The 22,684-nt window shown below is 51.0% G+C and overlaps 1 protein-coding gene across 3 annotated transcripts in view; it reads left to right on the forward strand.

Moving 5' to 3' along the window:
* The first annotated feature begins 5,986 nt into the window (after positions 1–5,986).
* SMARCD3 (SWI/SNF related BAF chromatin remodeling complex subunit D3) overlaps positions 5,987–22,684 on the forward strand; it is a 33,319-nt gene continuing 16,621 nt past the window's right edge. For all 3 annotated transcript variants that reach the window (XM_070944437.1, XM_070944439.1, XM_070944438.1), the window contains exon 1: positions 5,987–6,231. In XM_070944437.1, the coding sequence (XP_070800538.1) occupies positions 6,154–6,231 (78 nt within the window). In that variant the 5' untranslated portion in view covers positions 5,987–6,153. The remainder of the gene's footprint in view (positions 6,232–22,684) is intronic.

Consider the following 22,684-nt stretch of genomic DNA (forward strand, 5'->3'; position numbering starts at 1 on the left):
CCACTCTTGGATTGTAGGTAAATCTTGCTTCTTCCAATATTGTGCCACCAACAGTCTTGCTGCAGTTATTAAGTTCAAAATCAATTTAGTCTCTATAACTGTACAATCCGTAACTATACCCAGCAGAAACAGCTGTGGTGTAAATTTCAACCTCTTTTTAAGAATATTAATTAATATTAATATGGTCTTTTCTCCATCTGGCTTGTAATTGTTCATATTGAAACCAAGTTTGAATTATTTTCTCCTCTTTCAATACATTCACAGGTTTTAATTTTAATATACCTCCCTCCATAATGAGAAAATCTTTATATGTAATTACATCCTGTCTACTTTCTATACTCGTATTCTCTATTGCGTGCCTGGGTGCTGTCCATATAGGTATCTTTTCATTTAACTTATATTGATATTTCTTCCAGACACGCAATAAAGCATTTCTCAATATATGACTCTTAAATGCTCTATCCACCCTTTTTTCATACACTAAATAAGCATGCCAACCATAGACCAGATCATGCCCTTCAATATTAAATATCCTTCCATTTGTTAGATTAATCCAATCACTAATTGCTGATAAAACAGCTGCTTCATAGTACAATTTTAAATTTGGCATTTTCAATCCTCCTCTTTCTCGTATGTCCTGCATTATTTTCAGTTTTATCCTTGGTTTCTTACCTTGCCATACGAACTTATTAATACCTTTCTGCCATTCTTCCAGGTTGGCATCCTTTTTTTAGTATTGGTATCATTTGAAAGAGGAATAAAAACCTAGGTAAAACATTCATTTTTATAACTGCTATTCTACCCAACAAGGACAGTTGTAATTTTTTCCATTTGTCCATTTCAACTTGTATTTTATGCCATATCAATTCATAATTATGCTTATACAATTTACCATTAGAAGATGCAATATAAACTCCTAAGTATTTAACTTTTTTAACTATTTCACATCCCGTTACCCACATCCCGTTACCCGTTACCTCGGGCCTCTGCCAGGGCCGGTCCTGCCTGCTTGGGGTATCCTCTTTTTGATTTGTTTTAATGACCGGTGCTGAGAGGGTCTGGGGGCTTTTGCTGTGGGGCCAAAATAAAAGGTTGGGGAACCTGGATCCCCTGCATGGGGGGGGGGGGGCGCGTCTCATGCTCTACTTGTTGTCTATTAGACGGCTGAAGCAATAGAGGGGGGCGGCTTGTTCAGGGACAGCATTTGCCTTACTTTCTCCCTTTCCTCTGAAATCTCCCTTAGAAAAGGGAGGGAGGTCCAATCTGGCTGGGGGAGTGAGGGGCAGAAGCCTGTCCATCCTTGGAACAGAGCCCCCTGGGCTCTCTGGGACTCGGTGGAGGGCTGGTTCTCCCCTCTTAACGTTTTCCTCCCCCCACCCGGCCTTTTGGAGGGTGGGTGGGTGGGCTGGGGGTAAAGGCCCTGTTGTAGGAGCTGGCGAAATTTCCTGCTAGGAGGCAGTTTGGGGTCAACCCAGCCGGCCTTCGCTCTGGGCAGCCTTTGCTTCTCTCCAGCAGAGAGAAAGGGAGGCTTGTCAGGAGGGGGCCTTCCCTTCCTTAAGCCCATCACCTGGGTGGGCTGGGGTGGGGGGGGGTCTGCATCTGGCCCCATTCTGCTCGCTCCCACTTTCAGGGTATAGCTCAGGAAAGCAGTGTGTGTGTGTGTGTGTGTGTGTGTGTGTGTGTGTGTGCGCGCGTGCGTGCGTGGGGAGGGGAGCTTCCAGGGTTCAAGGAAATCTATTTCTCCCCAACCCATCGGATTCTGCGCTGGTTCATTCTTGTGACACCTCCAAAGGCCCCTTTTCTGTTCCAGGACAAGCGAGGCAGAGTTCCTAATCCTGGGCCGACATGCCCCGCTCCTCCCCTCCCCCGAAATGTGAGGATAGACCCCATGATGGGAGACCGGCGTCTCCCCCTCCCACCACAAAGCAGGCCTGGGGTGGGGTGGGGCAGAGGGGTCCCTGATCCAGGGTCCCCTAAGCCCACAGTTCTCCAAGTGTGGTGGTCTCCCGGGGGTGGGTGGGTCCTAAGAACCTTTCAATGTGTCCACAAACAAAGTCAATTCAATATTTTAACCACGTTCACTTTTTAATGTGTAATACACATGAATAGAGGTGACCCCCCCCACCAACCAAAGACCCTCTGTCTTTTTTTTTTTAAAGAATGTGGGGGTCCTGAGACCCTAACCCCAATTGCTGCTCCAGGCCAAGCCCCCCTCCCCACTAGAGATGGAGGCGGGACTGGGTCAGCTCTTCCCCCTGTGCTGGGCTCGCAAACCTCTGGCCTCTGCCAGGGCCGGTCCTGCCTGCTTGGGGTATCAATCGGTGTGTGTGTGTGTGTGTGTGTAGGCACATGCTGAGAGTTTAACCCAGTTCCTGAGGGTGCTGGGGGGGGTTTCTGACCTGCCAAGGGTGGCATTTGGTCTTCACAGCTGGGGCCCACAGGCCAAAGTCCCTGACCTCCCCCTGCCCTTCCACCAGTTGGCTGACCCCCTGGACAAGTAATTTAGCCAGCCTTGTCCAGGTGTGTGTGTGTGTGTCCCAAGGAGCTCTCAAGCTGACCTTAGCAGCAATAGGTGTTCCCTCTGGACGGCTCCTCGGAAGCGGTGGGGTCAAGCCCCAACTGAGCCCCAAGGCATTCCTCCGCCTTTGAAGGGTCTTGCTCCTTGGTGCCAGGCTGCCCCCTTCCAAGGTTAAGGGTCTGGGCATAGGATCCCTGCTTCTCTTGGCCTTCAGAATGGGAGGCCCTCCTAAGCTCTGCTTTTGCAGTGTGGAGGACTTTCTGCCCCACAGCTGGAGGCCTTCTGTTGCTGTCCCGGGGCAACTGGCCGGCCCTAGACAAGACAGCAATCTCACCTAAGCTTTCCTTAGGAGGGATGGGCTTGATGACCTTTGCCTCTCCAGAGGTTGCTGTATTATAGCACCCAGATCCACAGGAAGCATGGCAAACTCTTGGCTGTTCGTCATTCCCTGCCCCCCCCCCCACACACCCCCTTTCAGGTGCCTGTCTTTTGTGACTCAGCATGGAAAGCAGGATTTGGGGCTCCCTTGCAGGACATCTCCTTGGTCTTCTGCATAGACCAGGATGCCTAGGTGGGTCTTTCTGGCTTTGGGGCTCTGCTCCGGCCACTGAGGACCCCGGGGGGGGGGGGGAGGAGTGGGCATCCATCGGTCCCATTCAACAGGTTTGTCCTGTCACCTGTTGAATTTCTGACCTTGCCCTTCGGTTCCAGGGTTCTCTAGGGGCCCTGAGAAACCGAGGCTCATGGGGCTTAAGCCTTGGGCCAGAACTGTAGTAACATCCATTCCCGAATTGGGTTGGTCTTGTCAAATTGGCTGGCATGAAAGCTTCTCTGACAGGGTTGTCCTTGGCAGATGGCAGGAGTTCTTGCTTGGCCAGGCCTGCCAGCCTGCCACTGGCTCAGCCGTTTGAAAGAGGCCCCTTGTCTTCGGCTGGGGTTGGTGGGTGGGGGTGGCCAGATGCTCCAACGGGCACCTCCCTGGCAGGAGGAAATCCCACCCACCCCTTTCTCTGCTCCCCTTTGCTGTTTAACTGCAGGTTGGAGCCTCCTGGGTTAAGCCCAGAGAGAGGGTAGGGGCTGCCCCACCCCCAAGCAAAGACTGCCATATATGCAGAAAGCAGGAGCTGTGGCCCACTTGGTCACCAATGTCTATGACATGAGATTCTCAGTCCTCCAGGTCATGGTTGTCCCAAAGGTGCTTTTTCAAGAGGCAACTAGACTTTCTGGTTTTTCTTTGAAGACTCATCCAAGCTCTGACTTGATGGGGAGGGAGTAGGAATGGAAGAGCTGAAGATGCTTCTTGGATGAGAAGCAAAACGTCTTCAAAGAAAAACCAGAAAGTCCAGTTGCCTCTTGAAAAAGCACCTTTGGGACAATTTGTCACCGATGCCACCCCCCCCTCCAACAGCCTTGGCATGGCTGGGCCCCAGAGCAACCCTAAGTGGGAATCCACCCGTCCTGTGGCCCCTGGACCCTAGATATTTTGGGGCTGCCCCACTGGAAAGGCCACCAGGGCTGGGAGCAAAATCCCTACTTCTCCGTTGGATTGAGTGGGTTACGCTTTCGGAGGGGAGGGCTACGGGAGGGGGGAGCCCCCACTAGAGAACACAGGCTTCCTCCTTCTCCACTGAAGACTCTTAACTAGGCGGGTGTGTGTGTGTGTGTGTGTGATTTTCTTGACCCAGGACACTTGGTGGAACCGGAACCTCTTTGACAGAGAGCCTTGCCCGAACGGACGGACGTCTTCGTCACATCTGGCGAAGACTTGGAAGCCCTCCGTTTTCTGCTCCTGCGGGCCGGCGGTGGGTGTGGGTGAGTTCTATGGGTCTATGCCAGGAGCATCTCTTCCCTTCCTTTCGGCTCTGCTCAGATGGGTGGCGGGGCGCGAGGGGCCACCTTTCCTGGCTTCCGTCTTCTAAGCGGCAACGCAGAACCGGAGGCGTCCGTGGACGGCGGAGGGAGCCAAAGGTGGCCCGCCATTTGGGGGGTTGAGGAGAGATGCCGCCTTCTCGGCGCATCCAGACCAACCGGCCGGCCCCCCAATAAGCGGGGACTGGCGCCGGGTGGCGCCGGTTCTTACGGAGACGGGAAGAGTGCGGTGGCGATACGTCCCACGAGTCTCGACCAGGACGGCCCCGAGGGTGGGCACCCACAGTGGCTGCAGCGGGCAGCGGAGGAGAGCGCTGGGGGGTGGTGGAACCGACGCCACGCTTCCATCAGTGGGAGTGGGCCGCCCTCCCCGCCCAGAGATGCGGCGATCGGGAACCGGGCAGTTGCCCCCCGGAGAGTCAGAGGGAGTGAGGGGGCGGGCTTGGGCAGAGCCCGCGGGGCTGGCATCGCCCCGCAGGGCAAAGTCGCGACAGGCAGCCCTGGTTGCCCGGAGGATGGGATGCCAATGGCCGCGCCTGGGCGAAGAGGAAGGGGCAAATTAAAACCAGCGCCGGCTACGAAAGAGTTACCGCCCGCCCCCTTTTCCCTTAGTCCTCTCTGCTGACCTTCAGAACAGTGGGGGGAAAGGGGGGGGGGGAGAAAGCGTCGGCGCTGCGCATGCGCTTGCTTCGCTCCCTCTCCACCGCGGGAGCCCGGTAACGGGGCGGGCCAATCAGAGGGGCGATGTCGGAAGAAGCCCAGTGGGTGGGGGTCAGCCCCCCCGCTCCCTCCCTCCGCTTGGTCCCTCCCCAACTGAGCTTGAGCCGGACGGGGGGGCGCGAGGGGGATTCCCTCCCTGGCCTCGGCCCTCCTGGGGTCCGTCCGCCCCGGCGGGAGAGGCCGCCCATCCCCATCCCCCACGCCGTCCGGCAAGAGGTAGCTCCCCGCCCGCTGTCCCGGGAGCTGATGGCGCCGAGAGTTCGCTGGCCTTGGGTACCCCGCCTGCCCGTTACCTGGCAACGCTGCTTCTGTTGCCAGGGCGATGCGCGCTGCGAGATGCCGGCGTACGTTGCCGCGCTCCGGCCACCGGCGGCAGGGCAGGTCCGGGAGCGGACGCAGAGGGCGCCTCCTCCTCCTCTTCCTCTCCCTCCTCTTCTTCCTCCTGGCTCCCGCAGGGCCACTGCCTGGGCTAGGGCGGGCGGGGGGGCGCGGGAGCCGCTGTTTCCTCCTCCCGCGGGACAGCGGGCTCTTCAGCGCCTCGCCTTCCGGGGATCATCGTCCCAGGACGCAGAGTGGAAGCTGCCCGGCCTCGCCGGGAGTCCGGGCGGCCAGCCAGTGTGCTGAAGGATGAGGCCCGGAAGCGGCGGAGGGAGGGGCGCGACTGCGGGCGGGCAGTCCTTGCGTGTCCGGGGAAGGACGGGCAGACGGAGTGGCCGGCGAGGCGGCGGCCAGGCGCGCGGTCGCCGTCTCCTCGTCTTCCTCGGGCCTCGCCCGCCCGCCGGACGGCCGCCCACCCTCCCTCCGCCCGCCGGACCCGCCTTAGTCCGCGGAGGAAGGCACTGGGCCGCCGCCGTGGGCCGTCGTGCCCGCCCTGCCGGGGCCCCTTTTCCCCGCTCGGCCGGCGGCGCTGTTAGAAGTGCGAGCGGAGCGCCCAGCTAGGGCTCGGCTGGAGCGAGAGGGGGAGAAACAGCTGAGGAGGAAACGGGGAAGAAAGGAAGGCGGCCCGGGGACGGCCGGGCGGGGAGAGGCGGAGCGGAGCGACCCCCATGGCCGCCGAGGAAGTCACCGGGGGCGCGCGGAAGGCCACCAAAAGCAAACTTTTCGAGTTTCTAGTCCATGGGGTGGTGAGTAGCGAAAGTTAAGGGACTCGGGCGGCGGGAAGCGGCCTGGGGAGGGGCGGGCGACCCGGCCGGAGGGGGGGCGGGGGGGAGGGTCACCGCCCCTCTGCCCCCCAGCATGGGCTTGGGGAGCAGGTGCCTAGCCTGGGGGGCGGCGTCCCGGGAAGGTTCTGCCCCCCTCCCCCCGCCGTCTGACTCCTTCCCGGATGGTGGGGAGGATGGTCGAGGTTTCCCACCCCACCGTTTCCCTGGGGGTCACCAGGTGCCAGTCGGGCACTTTCCCGCTGGAGTGGAGGGGAGGCCGGGTGGAAGGGAGACCATAGAGCGGAATTGTCCCAGGAGCCTTAAGCGAGAAGTCCAGCTGCACCCCGGGGAGCCCTTCCAAGGGTGGCCCTCCAGGCGACCCCTGCCTTCTGCCCAGTGCCTCAGCCCATGTGGCCCTGCCAAAACCTTCCCTCTCTTTGCCAAGCACCTGGTTCTTCTTGTCTGTGCCACTGTGGGGCCCCGGGTTCCGCTGCAGCTGCCAAAGGGGCAAATAGATGGGCACTCTGGAATCCAGGGTGCAGAGGACCCCAATGCAGCATGGATTGGCACCCGGAGGTGGGCATTAGTCTTGTCTTGGTGGCTGCCCAGTAGTCTGGCCACCAGCTGGTCCAGCAGCTGGTCAGTGCTGAAGGCTGGCTGACGTCCTGAAGGGTTTGTGGAGGCTCATGCCTGCTGCCCATGGCGTGGGGCCCTCCTCTGGGCAGGAAGGGGGCAGTTCTGATCACAAGGAGCAACTTAACAGAAGTGGGATGCGCAGGCCTGGCGCCTGGAGTAGGGTTTGCCCTGGGGCGGGGAGCAGAGGGGTGCTCTTTGCCCACCCCACTCCAACCCTCTCCTTCCCCCGCTGTAACCCCGGCTGGTGGACCCGGCTGGCAGCGGCTTCTTTAGGGCTTGGTGGTGCCGTTCCCTGAAGCCCTTCTGGGGCCAGGAGGGCCTGCAGAGCTGTATCTCTTAGCACAGAGTTCCCCAAGCAGCCCGGAGGGGAGTGGGAGGGGGGGAAAGAGGGGATGATTTTGTGGGAGAGGCAGGTGTGTGCGTGAGCCCCGTGCGAGAGTGGCCGCGAGCGTTCATGGGGTCCCGAGTGCCTGTGATACTCATGTGAGGCCCTGAACACCCATGACACTTGCACGAGGGGGGCTGTGCGTGTGAGCATTTGCCTGCGCCCCAGCTGGTCACTCAGGTGGCCCAGTTGTGAAAAGGCCGCGGCCCAGTAGTGGGCTCCGGATCACAGGTTGTAGGCCCCTGTGTTACATGGTATCCAGATGGGGAGACCTCCTGAGGCATTGAATCAAACCAAAGGGAGCCCTTTAACCTTGCAGGGCCTGGCTGGAACCTGTCTACCGGGTTCCAGCCTCCAAGTTGCTGCTTGGGCCAGGTGGCCGCTGGGAGCGACTGGGGCCCCCGTCCGCCCAGGCTGCTCTTACGTGATCTCCCATCTACCTTTAGCCAGGTGATTTCTAAAGATGCCGGTGTGGCCAGAGGGAAAGGTTGCCTGCCACCGCTCTCCCCGTGGATGAGTCAGTCGAGTGTCCTTTCATCAACCAGGGTGAACGTCCAGGGACTGCAGCCTCCTGTAGTCCGTGTTTTGCCTTCTGGCCAATCAAAGGATCATGGCTGGCCTTGGTGAAGCCGCGCTGAGATCACAGCATGTGCCACTTCCAGCCTTCCTCTGACCGGCCTGTAAAAAGGAGGAAGTTTAGGGCTGCTCTGGCCTATCGCAGGCTTTGTTTCCATGCATTACACCAGGGTCCCCAAGCCCCACCCCCCCGGGCTGTGGACAGACTCCGGTCCGCAGTGTGCCAGAAACCAGCCGGCGTAAACAAGCGAAGCCCCATCCAAGCACGCATGGGATGCAGGCAGCGCTCAAAACCACATCCCCTCTGGTCTGTGGGAAAAACCTCTTGTCACGGAACGGTTCCCCGGCCCCCAAAAGATTGGGGTCCGCTGACTTGAGACCCTTGTTCGCATCAATGATTTCTTTCAAACTGACAGGGAGGTCGGTAGGTTGCCTGCTTCGTCCCACTTCATGAAGCATCATTTGGTCTCCTGGAGCCCAGCCGGAGGGCAGAAAAGAGCCCCCCCCAAACACACACCCCCCGTGCAAACAGCATCCTAGGGGCTAAGGGTTTTTTCTGGTGAGACCGGTCTATCATAATTGGTCTACCCAATTATGGGACGGAGCGTCCTGCTTCTTCCGTTTTCCCCTTTCACCCCCAATCCAGGAGCCTTCACAGGCAGTTGCTTTCGCCACAAACTGTTTTGTGTGTTGAACATCCAGGAGCTGTTCCTTTTGCCCACTCAAGAGGAGCATCTCTTCAGGTAGCAGGTTCCCCGTCTGTCTCCTTGGTCACCCCACTTGCTGATTGCTTTTCTTGCTTACAATGCTGCCCCCACCCCCTCACCCATGCCCCAAGGAAGGGAAGAGCCAATCTGACGCTCTCGGAGATGCCTTGGCTTGGCCATTGCGTCCAGCGGCTCACCTGACCACTCAGGCCATGGATCCAGGTATCACCTCAGTCTGGTGAGGGATGATCATCCAGGCTTTGCTTGATCCCCATCCAGGCAGGAGAGCCACCAGACCGGCTGCCAGTGTGGGAATTTATCCTGGTGTCTGATACCGCAACTTAACCCGTCCTGCATGCTGGAATGATGGCCAAGAAGCGAAAAGGCCAGAGTGGAAAGTGGTTCGGCCAGTTCCTCCACTCTGCCTGGCATCCCATCTGTCGGAGGTCTGGTGCCCCCTGAAGGGGTTGCCCTCCTTTCCAGCTGGGGCCCATCTTCCTTCCCAGGGGGGGGGGGTGGGGGGGCAGTGGGAGGCGTTCCCTTTCCTCTCAGCTCACCAGCACCCCGATTCCCTCTCCTCCTTGTGGGCTTGGACCGCCCACCCTTGGGCAGCTCTTATTCCCAGGGACCCACAGAGCAGGGCAGAAACCAAGAGGCCATGTTTTGATCAGGCTCTGTCTGGCTGTGATTGATGGGAAGCAGCTGAGCTTCCTGGGAGGGAACAACAACAGGCAGCAACAGGCGGCCCCAAGTCGGCTGCATGCATGGCACCAGGGATGCTGCCAGGGACGTCCTGGGCCAGTTGGATGGGACATGTGGTCCCATTGCTAGCGGATGGGGAGGGGGGAAAGGGTTGGTAACAGCAGCAGGTGTGTGCTCTGGGAATAGGGTTGTGTTGGCTCCCCCAATGCTGTCTCCCCCCGCTCCTGGTCCGGTGGCCTCCTGCACAGCTGCCACCCAGCCATGGGGGTGGGGATGGGGGTGAAGTCCCGAGAGCACAGCCCAGCTTGGTTACCACCCCCACAGCTGCAGGCAGGGAGAGTGTGTGGGCAGGGGAGAGAAGGGGGGTAAAGGCTGCCTGTCACCTGCGTGACACCCACTTGGGCCCCAGAACGAGTTGGGGGTAGGGAAGAGGCTGGCCAAACCAAGTGGAGCTATGGGGCCCTTGGGGGGAGGGGCCCAGCCAGAGGCCCAAACGGGCTCTGGAATGGAACATGTGGGGTGGCTGGACCTGCTTCTTTGTTTGGGGTCTGGCCGCGGGGTTGTCCTGCCAGCTACCCATTGGGAGGGCAGGGGGCACTCTGCCTGCCCTCTGGGGGGGGGGTCCAGAGGCTTTTGTTCTCAGCATCCTGACAGCGAGGACAATTAACCAGTGGAACAGCTTGCCACCAGACGTTGTGGGTGCTCCATCACTGGTGGTTTTTAAGAAGAGACTGGATGGCCACTTGTCTGAAATGGTACAGGGTCTCCTCTTTGAGCAAGGGGCTGGACTAGAAGACCTCCAAGGTCCCTTCCAGCTCTATTCTGATTCATCAATTCATCAAAGGCCCCGTTCGCTGCTCTTTCCTCAGACAAAAGAGAAAAGCAAATCGGAGGATGACCGGGAGGTGGGGGGCTGAGGGACCCTTTTCAAAAGAAACCTTCTCCAAGAGGACTCAAAATATCCACCTCTGGTTTTGTGCGGTGCGTCTCGCCATCGGGAAGGAGCCATGAGGCTGTCCTGCTCCTTTGTTGTCACAGCTCCGTCTCGTGCTTGAACAAACTGTGGCCAAGTTCACAGTGAATTTTCAGGTGGTCAGCCATGCCTAAATACCTCACAACTGGACTGTGGCAATAGGCTGTCCCTGGGGCATCCCTGGAAGGGCTCCCGGCAGTTACGACTGGTACAAAATGTGCTTGAGAGCCGACACGGGGGTTTCTCGTGACGCCCTTGTGTCATCACTGCCACACAATCCACACTGGGATTCTAGTCGGCTTCGAGGGGTTGTTTCTGCCCCCTTCATGGCCTAAGGCCTGGTCATTGCGGGGACCAACTCTTTCTGGTCATTTTGGCTTGTTGGGGGCGTTCCTGGCCCGTTCCGTTAAACACCAAGTCTTGTTCTCTGACAGTTGGGGGATGCTGTTTTAGTCGAGGGTATCTGTGTTGTTTCCGTTGTGTGTTTTTCATTTAATGCATTGGATGCGTTGCAAGCCAGCCAGAATCTTTTTGATGTGGGGCACTATAAGCCCTCTGATAGATAAAGGCAGAAGAGCTGGGCCTTCTCCCGAGTGGCCTTCTTCAGGCATCCAAGGAACGCCAGGCTCCTATTCCTCCACCTATCTGTTTTCCTGTTTTCCACTTCATCCCTTCTTTTCTTCTCCTCCTCCTCCTTCCTCTTTTCTCCTCCTCCTCCTCCTCCTCCTCCTCCTCCTCCTCCTCCACCACCACCACCACAAACCCCAATCCTTTCTTGCACTGATGGTGTTACCTAGTTTGGTAATGAAACGTCTGCCAGGAAACCACCCAGCTCAGAAAGCACCCAGAACCCCACAGCCCTACCTCCTCCTCCTCCTCCTCCTCTTTCTTCTTTCTTTCTTCTTCTTCCTGTCTTGAAATGCAACTCCACAGAGATAATTCAGAGTTATGCTTCCCTCCTGGATGTCTCTTTGGCAGCCCCAGACGCTGCTGGGTCCTGCCCCGTTTTCATTCCCCTTCCAAACGCTGCCGTGGGATTTTTCAGAGCTGTGGGGCCGGCCCACTTGTCTGGCCCCTGTGCCCGTGTTTTCTCCGCTTCCTCAGCCAATATTTGTCTCTGTTAAAGTTCAAACAGGTGAAAGTGGGGAAGTGACGTTGGGCGAGGTGTGAAGAGATTTTTGCGCCATCCGTGCCCGAGGGCGAGAAAGGCGGTTCACATTCATGGATTTGAAAGCCCAGAGGTGCATAGGTGAGCCTTAACTCGGGAATCTTTTGTCCAGATGGGAAGGTGGGGCTGGCTGCTCAGGATAGCAAAGCCCCGACTGAGGAATGCATGGAGCCCCCCCCCGATTATTTAATGCATTTAGGGAGGGGGGCTTAAGGAATGCTCTGTAGAAAAGGAGAAAGTGTGGGGCTGAATGAGTGCCTTGTGTGCAGACAGAGCTCTGCAGTGCTGTTGCAGGGGTGAGCATCAGCGTGATGGGAAATCCATGAAGGAGAATATTTGTAAGAGTTGTGAAAAAGATGTGTGGGGGGAGGGGGGGCGAAAGAGAGGAGCAAGTAGGAGGCCTCTGTATGAACCACTGGGTGATGGATGGAGGAGAGCTAATAGGCACAGAGGCTCATGGGATCCTGGGCAATTTTGTGGCCTGTTGGGACGAAGGAGCAAAAAATGGTTGCACTTAAAAATACTGTACATTTTGGAGTATAAGACGCCCAGGGCCGGATTTAGATTGAAAGAGGCCCTAGGCTATTCCACTTATGAGGCCCTTTCACCAGTGGTGGGATTCAATTTTTTAACAACAGGTTCTGTGGGCGTGGCTTAGTTGTGTGGTGTGGCTTGGCAATCATGTGACTGGGTGGGCGTGGCTAGCTGGTCACGTGACTGTGTAGGCATGGGTAGCTCGTCATGTGACCGGGGTGGGCGTGGCTATGTGCATAGACTTTTTTCAGAGGGCTGAAAAAAGTCATTTCTGACTGGGCCTCGCACTTTTGACCGGTCCTCACACTTATGACCATCCTCACATTTATGCCCGTGCAGCTTTCTTAACAACCATGTCACTCATTTCACAACTGCTTCTCTTCACCATGGTGACAAGATAGGGCAAAAACGTAAAATGTGAGGACAGTCGTAAGTTCGAGGACTGATCAAAAGTGTGAGGACCAGTCAGAAATAACTTTTTCAGCCCTCTGAGTAGTCCATATGCATAAAAGGATACAGCAATAGAGAGGGATGAAGGAAGGGAAGGGAAATTAGAGTAGGAGAGAGAGGGAGGAAGAGAGGAGGAGAAGGAGAAAGGAAGAGGAAGTACGGAGGAGAAGAAGAGGGGGAGGAAGAGAAAGTAAGAAGGAAAGAAAAGAGAAGTGGTAGGTTTGAGGAGAAAGATTGCTGTACAATAAAAAAGATGAAAGGGAAGAAAGCCAACCCCAAACAAATATAAAGATATTAAGATAAAGAATGAATTGTTAAACTTTAAAGAATAAAAGAGAACAAATATGAATAAATAACAATAATTAGAAACACACATACAAACATACAATGTATTTTCTTGAACAGAGTATTTGGCCGGTTCACAAATTTAAACAGTGTTTAGTCATTTCAATTAAATTTACAATTTCTATATTTCCTTTTTGCCATATTTATTCCTCATCTATTTTTGTAAAAAACCAATATTACCCTCATCCTCATCTCTAATCTTAATCAAATTCAATTTTTCCCTTCTATTCTATATTATACCCCTTCCCATTGTCATCTATTTTTATATCCATCCTCACATTGGTTAATTATGTAATATTACAGTTGTTTAATATGAATTCAACATTTTAATATAAATCAATTAGTTATATAACTACCTTTTTTGTATATTAATCAATATGAACATGAATATTCCAATTATTTCCATGCATTCCAATTTCTTACAAATCCATTAATTATATTTACCAATAATAATAAACCAAATAATTTCCCCCATATATTCCTCCAAACCACAACTTAACCATTTCTGCTTTCAACACAATATACAATTAATAGTATCTCAATTATTACAATTCCCTAGTTAAATAGAGCTTTTTTTTCTTTTGTGTTTTAAAATCCTGAACTCTCCTCTTTTTCCCTAAATTTTCCATTGTTTGCACCTACCTTTTTTGGTGAGGAAAAAGAAAAGAATTCTGCCTGCCTAATTTTCCAACCTTGCAGCAACAGCAAAGCAGTTTCACTTTCGTTTCTCAGCATAGTTAGGGGGGAAAAAATCAACACTCTTTGCAAGGAAGCAGCTCCGTGGGCCAATAAAATTACAAAAAAAACACCGAACCCTTTGTTAAATTGCTGGCTCCCCCACCCCTCGCCCCTCGCCCCTCACCCTATTTATTGGCAATAAATAGTGGTGCGGAGGGGCGGGGCAAGCCAGCAATTTAACAAAGGGTTCGGCTGCAGCACTGGCTCTAGGGCGGCCCTTTGAAGCCCCGAGGCAAGAATTTGAAGTTTTTTTTTCCTCCAGCCATTGGAGGCAGCAATAGATGGGGAGTGGGCGGGGTAAGCGAACGGCAGGCGATCCAACAGAGCAGAGAGAGGGAGGGTGAGTGAAGGCGTGGAAGCTGCTTTCTCCATCCTGCTCTCTTGCATCCGGAGCCCACGTGGATCCCAGGCAGCGGAACTCAGGCTAGGGAAGGGGTGGGCAATTGTGGCTCTTTTACAACCTGTGGCCTTCAACTCCCAGAATTCCTCAGACAGCCAAGCTGTCTCAGGAATTCTGGAAGTTGAAGTCCACAGGTTGTAAAAGAGCCACAATTGCCTACCCCTGGCTACGGTAGGCTGGCGCCGCGCGGGTGGGAGGCGAGGGGCGGGCGAGCCAGCAATTTAACAAAGGGCTCGGCCGAACCCCCTAGAACCCTCAGAATCCCACCACTGTGTAGGCCCCTCTTGATCTTGAGGCCCTAGGCTGAAGCCTAGTTAGCCTATAGGAAAATCCGGCCCTGAAGACGCCCCTTTTTCCCCCCTAAAAGAGGGTGGAAACGTTAGTGCGTCTTATACACCAAATACAGCTATTTTTGGCCTCCCAAAGCCCTGCCCCGCACGCCCTGTTTTTGCAAAAAATAGGCCCATTTTTCGAAAAAACGCAGCACGTAGAGGGTTTGGGAGGCCTGCAGAGTGCTCCAGGAGGCCGGAGAGGGCAAAAAGTTTTTTTTCCTTGCTTACCTGTTCAAACTCTTGGTGCGTCTTATACACTGGTGCGTTTTATAGTCCGAAAAATACGGTAGGTTTCTGCCTACCATTTCGCACGGGAATGAAAGTCGGGCATGTTAAGGGGCTGAGGAATCCAGTGGGGACGGACTGCTGGCTAAATGCAGAGCAGAAGACTCGGGTAAAAGAAAGATTGGAGAACTAAGGCAGTCGGGCCGCCCCAGACCCAAAAGGGGTGTCCTTGAGCTGCTGTGGTCCTGGAGAGAGCCGGGACCCAGAACAGGCGGCAGGGCCAGAAGGCGGAGAAGGTTGTGCTCGGGTGGAAAGGAGGTGAAGTTCCTGGAAAAGGAAATGGCTGGAAGTGGAAAGAACCGATCCTGAAGCAATGGACAGACAGGCATGATAGGAGCAAGCCAGGCAGAGGAAAAAGCATCCCAGGGGTTGAGTTCAGAGTTTCTTTTTTTCCTCTGGATTGAGATTTCTTTGGCTTTCTCTACCTGACTGTTTTCTGTGCTTTTGAAAACCCTGGAAGGAAACAGCTGGCTTGTTCTCCACCTGAGGAAGGCCCTCTTCGGCAGCCGAAGTGGAAAAAAGATGCTTTGGGAGAGGCCTGGCGGTGCCCATGGTGCCTGCCCTTGCGTCCTTTACAGGATCCCAGAATGATAGCAGAGTTGGAAGGGGCCTTGGAGGTTTAATGAATTAAGCAGAATACAACTAGAAGGGACCTTAGAGGTCTTCTAGTCCAGCCCCCTCTTCAAGCAGGAGTCCCCTATAACAGACCCACATCATCACGGAGTTATCATGTGATGTATCAGGACTTCCCCCACTTCGCTAAACCTGGCGTGGGCGTGGCCAGTGCATGACTCATCTGGGCCGTGGGCTGTGAGTTTGAACTGCCCCCTGCCCTGTAGCATTCCAGACAAGCGGCCGTCCGGTCTCTTCTTGAAAAAGCCTCCAGTGATGGAGCCCCCACAACTCCTGGAGGGAAGCCATTCCACTGATTAACTGTTCTCACCGTCAAGAAATTTCTGTTTAATTCTAGGTTGGCAGAGTTCTTACGGCAGCAAGCCAGTCCCAGGGTGATGCGTGTCCGGATGAAGGAAAAGCCCAGTGTGCCACTCCCAGTCCTGTCGGTGTCTCCTTGATTTCCACACGCGTTTTCCTGGGGTTGCCTGGCTGCCTTGCCAGCCCACAAAGCGATGGCCCAGCTCCCTTGTGGGCCCTTTGATGGCTTTGGACTCTGGACACCGGGTGCCATCGTCTTCTGTGCTTTTCCCATTAGCTTCGGACTTGTCAGTCACTCATCAAAATGTGGATGAGCAGAAGTTGGTCTGGAGGGAACCAGGCATTGAGCTGCAGTTAACTCTCTCGCTGCGGGGTGCGTGTGTGTGTTTTGTCAAAGGCTTGGCTGAAATGAAACCCTTTTGTGTGTCTAGCGGTTCTCGACTAATTCCCGCCAGTGGATTTGGGTGAATTGCTTTATGAAAGGAAACGAAGGGCTTTACAATCTCCATGGGGTCCTCAGTGCTCTTCCTGCGGATGTTTCCATGCCTGACTAGGTAACATCATCAGTCCTAGCACTGCTGATGTTACCTAGTTTGATAATGAAACATCAGCTAGAAAACCGCCAAGGAAGCTATGGCTCAACCCAAATATTTCCTTTTTATGGCCTCCACTAGGATTGTCCCGAGGGGGGACGGCAAGTGAGGGGCCTGCCCTGTAACGCCTGGACCCTCGTCCCACCGGCAGGGGCTTCCTTTGTTCTCAAAAAAGGGGGGGAGCTTCAGTCTGGGGCCAGGAAGCAGAAGTCCCCCAGCCCAGAGGATTTCAATTCCTTCGGAAGCAGCAGGGGGTTCCTGCCCTGGCTCCTGTTGGGGGTCTCCGCATCCATCCTGCCTCTGCCGCCGACTTTTGCACCCAGCAGACACCTCTTCTGGGGAGTCCACTTCCGCCCTTCCCACCTTCCCTGGTGGCACTGAACGGCTGCCCTGGCTGCCCTCCAGGCTTTTTTAACAGATGTATCCAGAGAAGCCACATCAGGATGCCCTGCGTCTTTGCCCAGCTCAGCTTGGGGCCTTTCCTGCCACCCAATCTCTCCTCCTCTTCCTCCTCCTCCTTTCTGCTTGCTGTGCCCCTCCCTCCAGGCCTTTGGGGGTGCAATGGCAGATTCCCAATAAAAGGGGGCCCAGGAGGGGCTGCCAGGGGTCTCTGGGCTTTGCTGGGTGAAGGGAAAGGTCTGGCGCCGTCCTGTTGCTTCTTGCTGACCAAATCTTCGGCCCCATGGGGTCAGCTGGCCGGCCTCCCCTCTTGCTTGCAGACCTCCTGTCTCCCCCTTCAGCCCTGGGTTAGAGAGGTCACGCACGGGGGGAGGGGCTTTTGGCCACTTTTTCTGGGCCTCTCACAAAATGGCTGCCCCAGAAAAGGACTTTACATTCCCAAAATGGCTGCCAGGGACCACTTGACCCCTTCCCCCCGGCAAACTCATGAGGTTCCTCCTTGCCATCCGTTCAGCTTCTAGGGCTGCGATCTGCAGCCTCAGATAATCCCGTCCTTGTCTCTGGCAAGGTGGGATCCGTTTTCCAAGACATCCCTGGGCTGCAGCCAGGCTCCATTGTCTTTTTCGCTGATGGAAAGGAAGATTGTTCTTAGATTGTTCTTCTCCAGGGCTTTTGCTTGCGCCAGGCTGGCTTCCGAGCCCCCCATTTTGGAGCATTACCAAAAATCTGCAGATGCCCCCCCCCAAACTCCCCCCTCCACCTGCTCTGGCCCGAGGTTCTCTTGCCAGCTGCCCCTTGCTGGACTGCCTGTTGGTTTTCTCCTCAGGTCTCTGGCTTTGGGGAGGGGGTCTCCTCCTTGTGCTCCTGGGGTGAGGGGCTTGGGCTTGGGAGAAGCTAGGCTCCCTGGGGCTGCCTGCCATAAAAGAGTCTTGCAAGAGGGAGGGGGGATGCTGAGGAAGCCTGGGGAGGGGGCAGCAGGAGGGAGGTGGAGAGTTTCTGGAAGAGGCTGCTGAAGAAAAACTGGAGTGGGAATGTTTGTGCCTCATGATGCTTTCACTTTGCCTCTGGCCTTTTGCACTTTGGGGGCTAAGCAGGAGCGTTCAGGTGCCTCCTTCCTGCAAGGCTCCCCTCCTAGGTGTGTGGGTGTGTTCTTCCTTCCTCCCTTCCTCCCTGCCTCTTTTCTTTCCTTCCTTCCTCCCTCCCTCCCTCCCTCCCTCCTTCCCATCCATCCATCCTTTCCTTCTTTCCTCCCTCCCTCCCTCCTTCCTTCCCTCTGCCACATGCAAATTCTCTCCTTACGTTTAATATACCAGAAAATGGGCTAAATCTCCCAAAGAGGGTCCCAGGCCAGTCTGCCCTTCCGGCTGGCTCTGAAGAAACCCCAGTGGGAAGGAGGTCCCAGCGATGAAGGAAGGTCAGCCCCTCCCCCGCCAGCTCCTGCCAGTCCATCTTAGTGGCAATGATGGCCACATCCCTTGAAGGTGTCCAGGTTCGGCCCTTCGGCCAGGGGCCTGGTGAGGCTTGCTGGGAGCTTGGCCTGATGGGGACCCGTTTCCTGCCTGCCAAGCCGCAGAGGGGAGATCGGAGCTCTTCCTTAGTAAATTCAGTCCTGATTGTTTTGGTCGTTCTAAAATAAATACTACGTCGTCCGCAAATGCTTGTAACTTATACTCCTGTTTTTTTGTTCTTAATCCTTTTATTTCATTGTCATTCCTAATTTCATTCAACAGTGGTTCCAATGCTAATATATATAATATAGGAGAGAGGGGACATCCTTGTCTCACTCCCTTGGATATTTTAAATTGGTCTGTTGTCTCTCCGTTTATCCATATTTTTGCGATTTGGTCTGAATATATTGTTTTGATCATATTTAAAAATTTATCACCGGTTCCCATTTTTTCTAATTGCAATATTAAGAATCCCCAATTAAGATTGTCGAACGCCTTCTGTGCGTCAAGGAAGAGTAAGGCCATCTTCTCGTCCGATTTTTGCTCATAATATTCCAGTATATTGATTATTGTTCTTGTGTTCTTATTGATTTGCCTATTTGGAATGAATCCATTTTGGTCTGGATGGATATAATTCACGATAATTCTCTTCATTCTCTGGGCCATAATTGATGTAAATAATTTATAATCTGCGTTTAGAAGTGATATGGGTCTGTAGTTTTTGGTTTGGGTGAGATCTGAGTCTTCTTTAGGTATCAGTGTAATGATTGTTTCTATCCATGATTTAGGAATTTTGGCTTCTAAGATTGCTTCATTCAGGACTTGTAATAAAATATCATCTATTGGCTGGTATTCAATTTTGTAAAATTCCGCCGGGATGCCGTCCGGACCTGGTGTTTTATTGTTATTCTGCTTTTTCTTTGCTTCAATTAATTCTGACATCGATATTGGTCTGTTCAAGAGTTCTCTTTGAGTTTCCTTTATTTCTTGAATGTTGGATTTATTTATATACTCTTTTACTTTTTCCAATTGGATTTCTTCCTGTGCATATAGTTCCTGATAAAAATTTCTTACAATTCGCTTTTTTTCTTCATCCATATGCTGCAATTGCCCTTGTTCGTCTTGTAGTTGGTGTATTAATTTTTTTTCCTTTTCTTTCTTTAGTTTATAGGCCAACCAACGTCCTGTTTTATTTGCAAATTCAAATTGGTTTTGTTTTGCCATTTTGATTTTCCTAGCTATTTCTGTTGTTGTTATTAGGTTTATTTCATGTTTAATAAGGTTTATTTTTCCCTTAATCTCTTTCTTGTCGGGTCTGTTCTGTAATTCTGCTTCCTGTTTTCCGAGCTCAATCAATAAATTGTTTCTTTTTTGCTGTTTCTCTCTGTTTTTCTTCGCCTTGAATGAAATTGTTAGTCCTCTTATATATGCTTTTGTAGTGTCCCATAGGACTTGCAATGATGTTTGTTCCCTATTGTTTATTTGAAAGAATATCTCCATCTCTTTCTTTATCATCTCTATGTATTCTTTATCCTTAATGATCTCTCTATCCATCATCCATCGTCCTCTTTTTGGCTGGCCTTTCCAGACTATTGTTATAGGACTGTGGTCTGCCCATACGTTCGGTGTGATTTCAATTTCTTTTATGCTTTCTCTTAGTTCTGCAGTCATCCAGGCCATGTCTAGTCTGGACCAGGACTGATGGGGATTTGAGTAATATGTATACTGTTTTTTGGTTTTATTCAGTTCTCTCCAGGCATCTTTCAATTGTAACTCTTGAATCATATCCTTAAAGGTATCAGGTAGTGTCTTTTTCCTAGATTTATTTTTTTTGTTACTTTGGTAGTCATAGTCCATATCTACGATTGCATTGTAGTCCCCTATTATACATATATGTTCGTAGTCTAGTTCTTTAATTTTATCGTGTATCTTTTTGAAGTATTCTTTTTGGTTCCCATTCGGGGCATATATTGATGTCAATAACATATTTCGGGTCTCCATCTTAATATCTATCATTAGTATCCTGCCATCTTCATCTGTGTAAATTTGTTTTGCCTGAATATGGCTTTTAATGTATATTGCGATACCTCTTTTTTTTTGATCTGATAGTGAGGTGAATAATGTTCCAAGTTTGCTGTTTTCTAGTAACTGTTGATGTTGTTTTTTGATATGTACTTCTTGTAAGTTGATAATATCTGTATCTAATTTTTGAAGTTTTCTGAAAGTGTGTGTTCTTTTGGTTGGTAGATTAAGGCCGTTTATATTGATTGAAATTAATTTCAACTCTCGTCCCATTTCCTTTAGTTTTTCTTTGTTAGTCTAAGTCTACTTGTGTTTCTTGTTACCATTTGTGTCTTCCCCCTAGCCCCTTCTCTCTCCATCTTCTCCCTTTCCCTAGACTCCTTCTCTTCCTTTTCTTTTTTTGTTTCCCCCATGGAGTGTTCCTGGTTTGCATTTTCTGAATCACGTCTAGTTTCCTGTTCTTCTTCTATTATAAAGTGAGTGTCAAGAAATTCTTGTGCCTTCTCTATCGTGTCGATTTTATATTTTTTGTCGTCCCAAGATATTAGAATTCCCTCCGGCACCAGCCAGCGGAACATTATTTTATGTTGATTCAGTAGGGTTGTCAAGAAATTATAGTTTTTTCTGTATTCTCTTATTCTTCTTGGAACTTGTTTTAGGGTTATTATTTCTTTTCCTTTGTAGCAGGGTTTTCCCTCTCTCATTGATGTGTAAATCTCTTCTTTTACAGTTTTACGTGCGAATCTAACATGTATTTCTTTAGGTAGTTTGTTCCTACGAGCATAGTTCGTATGAACTTTATATATTTTGTCAATTTCCCTACTAATATCGCTTTTTTCCTTCTGGGTAGCCTCTACTAATATATCTGTCATCAGGTCTCTTAGGTCTTCTCCTTTTGTTTCTGCAATATTTTGAAATCGTAAAAAGAATGATGCCTTTTCTAATTCTAAATGGGTAATTGACTCTTCGAGTTCTCTATTTAACTCCATTTGATTTTGTTCAATATTATCCATCTTTTTCTCCGTTAGGACCATTTTAGCTTCCATGTTTTGAATTCGTTCTTCGTTTTTAACTATGTTTTGCTGTATTCTCTCGATCTTATCGTCCATTTTTTTAATATTATCATTTATTTGTCCTACTTCTAATTTCAGTTCCTCGTGGTTCTTTTTTGTTTCTTCATGGTTATTCGCAATTGTTTCTTGGGTCTTGTTCATCCCCTCCTGAATCATAGCTAATATAGACTGTATATTCTGTATATTGTGTGCAGTGGCAGCTTCTTCTTTGTCTGTAGTTAGCATCGTGTCTATGGTTTTTTGTTGTGCAGGTGAAGATTGTGTAGGTATTGGGTTTGTTGTTAATTTTTTCCCTGTTTTAGTTATTGTTATTGAGGATGTTGCCATCGTTGTCTTTTGTGTTATTTTTCCTCAAATTTTCATATACTAATTTGGTTGGGGGTAGATGAAATGTCGTTATATAAGGATCAGGTTAATTAATTCAGAGGAGTTAGGGGGAAAATGCAGTATTTTAACAATTCATTCTTCTATTCTTATTCTTAAACAATATAATGCAATTAATGTTTAAATACCAAGTTATCACAGTACTTAAATTCACTTTAAGACTAAACAATTTCTATATAACCTTTATGTAATAAATCAATTGAATTTAAGATTCTCTATAAATCATCTAAAGTATTCTATTAAGTTATATCACAATTACCAGTACATGCTACTTATATTAATTATCACAATTATTATTCCTTACTAATATCTATAACTATCTCTATACAATGTCTATGTTAATATCTAGCTTTCTAATCAATACACAGTATAATTCCACTTAATCAATGTATTATTGTACAATCTATATAGTTATTTCAACAAGGTGGGAAACAATAAGACAATAAAAGAAAAAATAATATTAAGTCAGTTCCTTAGTGTATATTATAATAACTTCAAATTTGATATTAGTGTTCTTTAAGCAAAATTAATCAAGTTTTAAGTTTGGATTTTATAAAGTAGATGAAATTTAATAATTTAATGTTTAAAGTTCTCCACTGTATCACTCTCAGACCAATTGGGGTTGCTTCCTTCTCCTTCTCCTTCTCCTTCTTCCTTCGTTCTTCAGTTCACCTTCTTTTCACCCAGCTATCACAATTCTATTTCAATAGCCTCTATTAAATCCGTAAGTAAGTCAATTGTTCCAATTTTCCTGTGTAGCAAGTTGTATCTCCTTTGCCAACAGTGTCAATGTATCTAATGTCTCATTACGAATCTCGTGTCTGTAGCTGAATTTGCTGTTGTCGCTGGACACAAAGTGAAAGTTTTCTTCTCCAAATCCTCAGTCCGCCATTCGCTACTGTTCAGCTAGTTTCCTTCCGCTCACAATCACAACAATCTTAAATAGTCTCAGTTCTTTAAGTTCAGTTTCTACAATCTCTCTCTTAAATAATCCTTTTTTCCCTCTGTTAAGTCAAGATGTATTATTGTAAAGTTATAATCCACCGCTTACTTGTAATCCTCTTTGTCTGTCACTCGTTCCTTTCGCCAGTCAAATCTGCATTGTCACTGTGTGTATTGAGCTTCGCTCCGATCACTGTCTCTCGCCGCTTGCCTGACGATCTTGCCGCCGCTTTTTGGAGTCCTATTTCTCGCCAATGTATTTAGGTCCTCATGATTATACCTTTATATTTCGATTTACTTAGTCCTTACCGATGTTTCTCTTTGAATCTTCGCTTCCACACTTATCGGTTGACAGCGCTCCGGCCAGCCAAAATGGCTGGTTTTTTCCCGGCTGGAGTTAGGAGGGTTTC

Source organism: Pituophis catenifer, unplaced genomic scaffold, assembly GCF_029215685.1.
Source record: "Pituophis catenifer annectens isolate HBS135680 unplaced genomic scaffold, rPitCat1.0.hap2 SCAF_5, whole genome shotgun sequence".
NCBI lineage: Eukaryota > Metazoa > Chordata > Lepidosauria > Squamata > Colubridae > Pituophis > Pituophis catenifer.